The sequence below is a fragment of the Trypanosoma equiperdum genome (genome assembly GCF_001457755.1).
Source record: "Trypanosoma equiperdum strain OVI genome assembly, contig: ctg_1907, whole genome shotgun sequence".
Lineage (NCBI taxonomy): Eukaryota > Euglenozoa > Kinetoplastea > Trypanosomatida > Trypanosomatidae > Trypanosoma > Trypanosoma equiperdum.
In genome coordinates this window covers 18,259-25,910 of record NW_027123957.1, presented here as the reverse complement: position 1 = coordinate 25,910, position 7,652 = coordinate 18,259, and the positions used below count along the sequence as shown (strand labels likewise).

General features: G+C 49.0%; 3 protein-coding genes across 3 annotated transcripts; all 3 read left to right on the top strand.

The window, feature by feature from the left end:
- Positions 1 to 878: 878 nt before the first annotated feature.
- TEOVI_000535200 (Bacterial transferase hexapeptide (six repeats), putative) lies at positions 879 to 2,174 on the top strand (the record flags this gene model as incomplete). The annotated part of the gene is made up of 1 exon (XM_067223613.1): positions 879 to 2,174. The coding sequence occupies one exon, from the start codon at positions 879 to 881 to the stop codon at positions 2,172 to 2,174; it is 1,296 nt and encodes a 431-aa protein (XP_067079714.1).
- A 918-nt stretch (positions 2,175 to 3,092) lies between these two features.
- On the top strand, positions 3,093 to 4,385 carry TEOVI_000535100 (uncharacterized protein; the record flags this gene model as incomplete). Its single annotated transcript, XM_067223612.1, has 1 exon — positions 3,093 to 4,385. One exon carries the CDS (start codon positions 3,093 to 3,095, stop codon positions 4,383 to 4,385), a length of 1,293 nt encoding a protein of 430 aa, XP_067079713.1.
- Positions 4,386 to 4,858: 473 nt separating this feature from the next.
- On the top strand, positions 4,859 to 7,405 carry TEOVI_000535000 (MENG; the record flags this gene model as incomplete). The annotated part of the gene is made up of 1 exon (XM_067223611.1): positions 4,859 to 7,405. One exon carries the CDS (start codon positions 4,859 to 4,861, stop codon positions 7,403 to 7,405), a length of 2,547 nt encoding a protein of 848 aa, XP_067079712.1.
- Positions 7,406 to 7,652: the final 247 nt, after the last annotated feature.

The following is a 7,652-nucleotide window of genomic DNA, read 5'->3' as shown; positions in this document are numbered from 1 at the left end:
AAAAAAAAAAAAAAAGAATGGGACCTGACATTCCTCTATTACCACGTTATCTTCCTGTCACAACTTCGTGACGCATGATCTGCATTACTATCGGCAGATGAAAGGGTTGGAGAAAGGCGCCGCCTGTTCCAACAAGTGATTCATTTATATTAGGGGTTTGCGGGGAGCAACAACGTGACGCAAAGCTTGCCTAACCAGCATTTATCATTTTCCCGTCGTCCATTACTGGTCTTAATATTTATGTGGGCGGGAAAATGTAAGATAGGATTCTTATGCCGCTCCAGTGCCCGCTCGTTCGTGAGCCGCGGGTTATTGTCGTGCCGTATTGCTCCGAAGCGGTTCATTCCTACGTGTTGAGAAGGTCGCTGGCGTATAATTATTTTTTTTGAGAAGCTTTGACTAGCGTTTGCTTCGTTTTGGACACTCGTTATTGTAGGAAGCTGCTCATTCAGGCAGAAAGGGTTATTGAAGTCGCATATTCCTCGTGACAACCTCTTGGTGTAAATTGTTATTTACATTTGACAGTGGTGGTAAGTGGACATCTATGCTCACAGAAGGACGTTCATATGCATATATTCAGGGAACTGCAACACGGTTAGTGGGTTCTGACTTGATAGGCGCGTGGGCAACCGTGTCCTCGTTTCGCCTAATGCTATCGGGAACTTCAAGTGGTGTGGAGCCTCCCGTTACTGTTGGTAACGTTTGGAAAAAGGAAACAACTCGCCGCATTGAGCTTCCTTCATCTACTGGCATCTACAGAAATGCCAGCCCTCCGACCTCCCATGCTTGAAAACCATGCACTTGTTGTTGCAGCGCTTGCCATGTCATTCCCCTCCCCACACGTGTCTTCTCTAATACTTTTGTTTTTTAGTCCTGAGATGCTTCGCCGTACACTTTCGCGCTGCTTTTCTGCGGATGCCATTGGCCCCGTGCACCCCGATGTGATGTGGGGATATATGGACGCCCGCTACGCAGGGCCGGGGTGGGTGAGTTGGATCAAGCAGTTGCCCGTCGAAACGCTCACCATGCAGGGTGGCACCTCCATGACAAATATGAACGACCGTACCGGCGTCATTGCCGACCCAGAGGATCCCCGGCATCCAATAGCGCTCATACAATGGGGACCCATGAACCACTATGACGGAGCCTTCATGCAACTCTCCTACGGAGACTACGGTCCAATCAGCCAAGGCTCCCGACTAATGCAGGTGCTCTACGATAACTATTTGGAACCCTTTTCCATGAACCGGGTGTGTGCCCAGCTGTACTTCTATCAGAAGGTGCCGAACAACTACCACGAGTCTGTTGAGGCTTCTGCCGAATATATTGGCCAAACTGCCTCGCTCATTGGGCAAGTGTTGGTAGGAATGGGTTCTGTTATTATGGAAGGTGTGACGGTGAAGGGTGACACGAACTGTGTGTACATTGCAGAGGGCGTACAAGTGTTGGAAAACACGTGTATAGTGAGTGACGCTCCAACCGACCTCCTTGCCTATCAGCGGCACGAGGCAATCAACCCCTACCAGCAATGGGACGGCATGGATGGTGTGTGTAGAATCATGCAGAACACGATCATTGAACCTAACTGCTTCTTGGATAGCTGTTCCATCGGGCCTTTCAATCGCATAGGTCACAATACCAAGATCATGAAGGGGGTAACGACAGGAACGATGGTCCATATCCTCCCGGGAAGCGTTGTAACAAAGGACACAAAAATTGGCGACGGTGAGCTTTGGGGTGGTGCTCCTGCGGTTAAAATTGGAAAAGTGAGCAAATTCGAGTGGAAACGTCCCTACTTCGCCTCCCTCCTGCACAGAGAGAGCGTAGTGGAGTCTTACCGCAACATGTCGCGGTATGGTGACCAGGTGGTGCACTTTCAAGACAAGATGGGAAAGTTAGATACGCTCATGCTGCAATATGAAAAGGATGTTCCAGCTTCTGTGAAGGCGAAGATAAAGGAGTTTGTACAGGGGCGTGAACCGTTCCATCATATGCTGACGCGGATCACGCAAGGTTGGTCGCCCGCTAACCGCCCAGACGACAAGAACTACAATCTGTGCCCACCGCTTCCGGGAGTGAAACTGTTTGCGGAGCACAATAACGATTCCTCTGATAGTGATCTTCATGGAACTTATATGGACATCACAAATATATTTAACGACTTCCGCTGGTAGGTTCAGTCGTGCTTACTCGCTTTTCTTTGCTGACATACGCACCTCCTGCGCGTTGGTGGTTTTTTTCGTGGTCGTATGTTTCTACCGCGGGCAAGAAGTTTAGGAATGGTATCTGTACCTTATACATGCGCGTGTCTGCTTACATACACGTGTGCACCTTAGGAGTACGGAGCGAAGAGAGCATTTGTAACTCCAACGACGTTTGAGTTGTAGACGGGAATACATGAGGAAGGTGTGCTTGATGAAATAGCGGTGGTCTCTCTCTACTTGAATTCCCCTCATAGCGGCTGATCACCTCAGACGGATGCAATTCTTTCTTTTGTGCTTTTCTCCGTCCCGTGGGGAAGGGAGGTGTGCGCGTGAGGAAGGAGGCGGCGAGGCTGAAATTGAGGGTTACAAGAGATGACGGCATTAGTACTAGTAGTAGCAGTATCATTGTTGTTTGAACCCAAATGTATGTCGTGTTTCATGTGTGTGGCGGGAGCGCTATTCTTGGGCTGTTGGGTGCTACCAACAGAAGTGGTGTATGAATTAGGATATGGTTAGTGTTTATCGTCTTGCTGGGTAATGTAGTGGGGGTGCGGTTAGGTACGGATATTCGACAGCTGTGCAGATACACCTCTGTTTGTTTTCTTCCGACTCGTTCGATGAGTAGCGCAGCGCTCGCATTTATCACGATGCCTTTACCCTCAGTCTTTCGACCCTTAACCTTTAGACTTATACGCAACGAGGCAAGAGCGCGTACGTGAATTTTCTATGGGTAAATAACATGTTTCTGCTTCTGCGGGCACACCTTTGTTTAGGTACGGAGAACAGTGTAATATTTGTGTGCTCTTTTCATATTTCTTCTCTTTTATGGACTTCAAACCCGATGATTGATGAATGGGGAAGATACATGAGATTGTAAAGCCACGACAAATGGATACGAGCTCGCCGAACTTCGGCCTCAAAAGCCCTTATGCCCATCGGGATGCATCAGATGAAATCGACGAGCTTCGAAGTGAGGTAGCCCTCCTGCGGCAACGCCAGGAACAGCACATGATGCGGTGGGAAGCCGCCATGAAGGAACAGCGGCAGCATTGCTGTGATTTGGCTGCCGTATATCGGCAATTACAAGAGTTGGTAAATGGCATCCCGGACGACAGTTTGGGCGTTGCAAGGAAGAAACCCCTTCGCCCGTCGCCTCCTGATAGCACCTTGCTTGATGAGGTTCGTGAGGTGCTGCTCGACTTCAAAAACTACATTGAGCGAGGCAGAATCGTCACCAATCAAAAACTTGAGGATATGTACAATGGCATAGGGGAGGTGAAGAGGGCCTTGGAGGAGGAAGCACAACATCGGAAGCGAGGGGAAGAACGGCTCAGACGGCTAGAAGAAAAGCAGGAGCAATTGTTCCAGTTGGTAGCCTCTGCTGCTTCAGCTAACGATTTGAGCACGCTACGCACTACATTGACTGAGTTGTTCAAGTCCGGACAGAATGATTTGGTAGTCTCCTCATCACGGCAGTACGACAGTGTGAAAGAGAGAATAGCGGACTGCGAAAGGCAGTTTCGTGCGCTACAAGCAGAGCGTGAGCATAGTGAAAGGAAGTTGGAGTCTCTATGTCATGGGAACCTCCAAACAGCGGAAGTCAGCATTCAACAGCTACAGCGGCGAGTGGAGACCCTTTGTCAAGAGCTGCGGGCTCACACAGCGCCGCAAAACGCTGAGAAGCCCAGCGCTCAAACATACACGGCATACAAGATAGATGAAATGTTGGCGTCGCTTGAGATGCGAATGTCCGAGCGTGTCGATACAACTATCAAGCAATTTGATATGAAGCATGTGCAGTTCGTTGAGCACATGGTGGACTCTGCAAAGAAGGCCATTGAGGTGGCGGATAACCTGCCAAAACAAGTAAACCACCTGCAGGACGAGGTTGCAAATATTCAAGAGGCCATTCAGCGTCATGGTGAGGCGCTGAACGATCAGTTCCTACAGGGCCCGCTGTATGGCGCCTTTGAAGAAGTGAGGGGCTGGCTGCGAGATGTTGAACAACACACGGTGAAGCGTGGCGAATTCAACGAAGCGATGGTCAATTTTGATGAGAAACTTGCGTCGCTGAGACGTGAGTTTCTTATTGGTGGGTCGGTGGAGCATGTTTCGGATGAAAGTGCCGATGACACTGGCGCGTTTAGACAATCAAAATTAGCTATCATAGCGCCCCCATGACGTTGCTGCGCTCAGATGTGGCTGTTCTTCGTCGTGTACGTACAAGCCCAGAGACCTTTCGCACTACCGTCGGGGCTCATCCGTATCTGGAAGAAAAAAAAAGGTGTAACGGCAGGGGGACGGGCAGGTGCCTTCTCGGTGCTGTAGCTTGGCGTATTTATATCCGCACTATTTGGGACACCTGGTACCTTTTGTGTATGTCCCGAATTTACGTAGACTCGCCACCGTGTGGTAATTCTTTTGGAGCCGAGTACTCATAATGTGTACTATTTCAACCTAACTTCTCTGTGTATTACCTTTGTGGTCTTGTTGCGCTGCGAGTGGGCTTTGTTAGTGTTCACTTTCCTTTCTTCTTTCCTTCAATGCACCTTCATACGCCTTCTGTTGTATTTTTGAAGTAAACACGCGTGCCCTAGAGGGTGGGATAAACTACTACCGTACGCAGGTCCACTGCTGCACAAGGAGTTGGAAAGATGGAAAACGGAAAGAATGACGAATTTACCGTGAGTGATGAGGCCGTGGAGAACCTCCAGAAGGATTTTGAGGAGGCAATGGCAGCCCTCGCTGAGCATGAAAGCTTCGATCGTTTCCGAATGGAATATGACGTCTTATATCGTGCGCTTCGCAAGAGTCACGACTCCGAAAAGCGGCTTGTGAAACGGTGCCAGCAGCTCACGCAGGAGCTGATGAGTAATGCGGCGAAGGTGCAGGCCGCACTGAAGTTGTCTCAGTCAGACCACACTACAATAGATGCACTGAAGAAGGAAATTGAAAAGGCGTGGCGGATGGTCGATTCTGCAAATGAAAAAGATGCCCACGCGAAGGAAACAATGAAAAATTTAAAGGAAGAAGTGGCATCACTGCAGGAAATTATGGCCAACGGTGCTGAGCTCACCTCTTCGCAGTCTGCAACCCTAGAGGGACTGAAGTTGGAGAAAAAAAGGATGGAAATGGAGTATGGTGAGTTGGTGAAGCAGATGGACAACCTGACGAAGGAAATAAAGGAGCTGAACACGAAATCGAAGGAACTTGAGGTCGAAATTATGAACAATCAAGAAGAGTTTAAGCGTGTTACGGACAGGGAGACCTTGATACAACAGGAGTACGACAAAGAAATAAAAGCTCGGGAGCGTGCCGACTTTCAGGTGAAAGAGCAGCTGCATTTAGCGCAACAAAGGGCAAAAGAGCTGAAGACTCACGAACAACTGCGTATCAACCTGACAGAGACGGTAACTAAACTCCGCGCGCAGGTACAAGAGGATAACGAAAAGCGCCAGCTGCTGGAGCAAAAAATCGAGACGGCAGAGAAACAACTGTACCACACGCAGCAATCTTACGATGACGCTGTTGATACCACAGAGGCCCTCAACGAGCGACATCGCGCCGTGTGTAAGGAGATTGCAGAAGCTGAGAAAATGGCACACGACCTTCTTTCAGAGGAAGAGCGAACGCGCGCAGTGTGTGATGGCGATTACAAGAAGCTGCGTCGCCTCATACAGCAGAACGACGACGTAAGACAGGAGTATGAAAACCTGACTCGCCAGCAGAGCAACATTCAAAAGCGCATTAATACGGTAAAGAAAGAGAGGCATGCCATGAATAATGCCTACGAGGTTTTGCAGAAGGAACAGGATACCCTCAAGAAGTATGGTGAACACGAACGAAAGAAGTTGCAAACCATCGAAGGCATTATAGCAAACGAAGTGGAAAGTCAAAAAGATGTAGAAGCCGCTATTGAACGTGAGCGGGAAATAAGCGTCCGCCTTAGCAAAACAATAGCAAAACTAGAAAGTGAGAGGGAGAAATATACAGCGGAGGTGCTGCAGGCCGTCGAGCAGCATGCACTCGTGAAGGAAGATCTGAAGGTTGCCACTATAACTTGCAATGAGACACAAAAGGCGATAGAAGAGAGTGAGCAGCGACTAAAGAAGCAACAGGGACTTTATGAGCAGGCGAGGGCTGAACGTAACCTCTACACAAAGAAATTGATCGAGTCACAGGACGAAGTGATGGAACTGAAACAGGGCTTCCGAATGATGGACCACCAAATTAGACAATTGAAGGAAGAACTGGCAATGAAAGAGAAGAAATTTCAGGATGAAACATCTGCGCAGAAGATAGCAAAGGAAAAACTTGCCAAAGTACGCCGCGTTGTCAATGAGCGTACCATAGCCCTCGACGACACGATTCGTAATTGCGAGAATGTCGCACAAAACATTAAACAACTTGTCAAAGTTGTTAATGAATGTGATAAACAACTTAGCGAGCAGCGTCAAATGTTCTTGTCAGTTAGTAACGAGCGTGACATGCTTGGTACTCAACTAATCCGTCGTAATGACGAGCTTGCCTTGCTTTACGAGAAAATTCGTATGCAACAAGAAGTACTTAGCCGTGGGTATGCCGCATGCCGCGCGCGCCAGGAAGATATGCGCCTTCTGCGTTTGAAGACTGAGGACCTCAAGCGGCAGGCCAAAATAGCAGATAGGCGAGCACAGGACACGAAACAGTTGCAAGAAGATATCAAGCAACTGGTGTACGATCTCACAGTGCAGCGCGCGAAGGTGCAAGCCCTCACCGAGGAGGCCGAGAACCCAAAGAGCTCACTTAGGTGGGAAAAGGTGGATGGCCGGAATCCAACGGCGGAAGAGCTCAACCGCAAGATATTCCGTCTTCAACGTCGGCTTATCACAAAATCGGAGGAATGTGTTGAAAAGGATATGGAACTGCAGGAAAAGCAGCGCCTCCTAACGGAGTTGACGAACATACTCGCGCGGCAGCCGGGGCCTGAAGTGGTACAGAGGCTTAACATGTGCCAAAAGGAGCTACACCGTACTTGCTCCGTAATGAAGCAGAAGGCATCAGAACTCAATATGACAGGAACGCACTTCGCTGAGTTAAAATATGAAGCCGAGCGACTTAGGCGGGAGGTCAATGATACAAGACGCAAGTACTACGAGATGCGAATGAGTAACGATGAACTAACGAAAGCGATGGAGGCTTCGAGGAGCATTAAGTCGTGAGCATCGGTACGGAGCGACGCCGACTGTCAGGCATTTGTTAACCACACTCGTCAACTACCGGAAGGTGAACAGCTGAACACACTTAGACTTCGTTGTCAACATTGCCACACATGTAGAATATACCTTATTCCCTTATTTCACCTCACCTCACACTACCCTTTGTTTGTTGTCTCGCCGCAGATTGTGAGCGGTTTTACGCACAAGTACTGAACATTACAGAGGCGAAGCTGACTACAATGACAGAAAC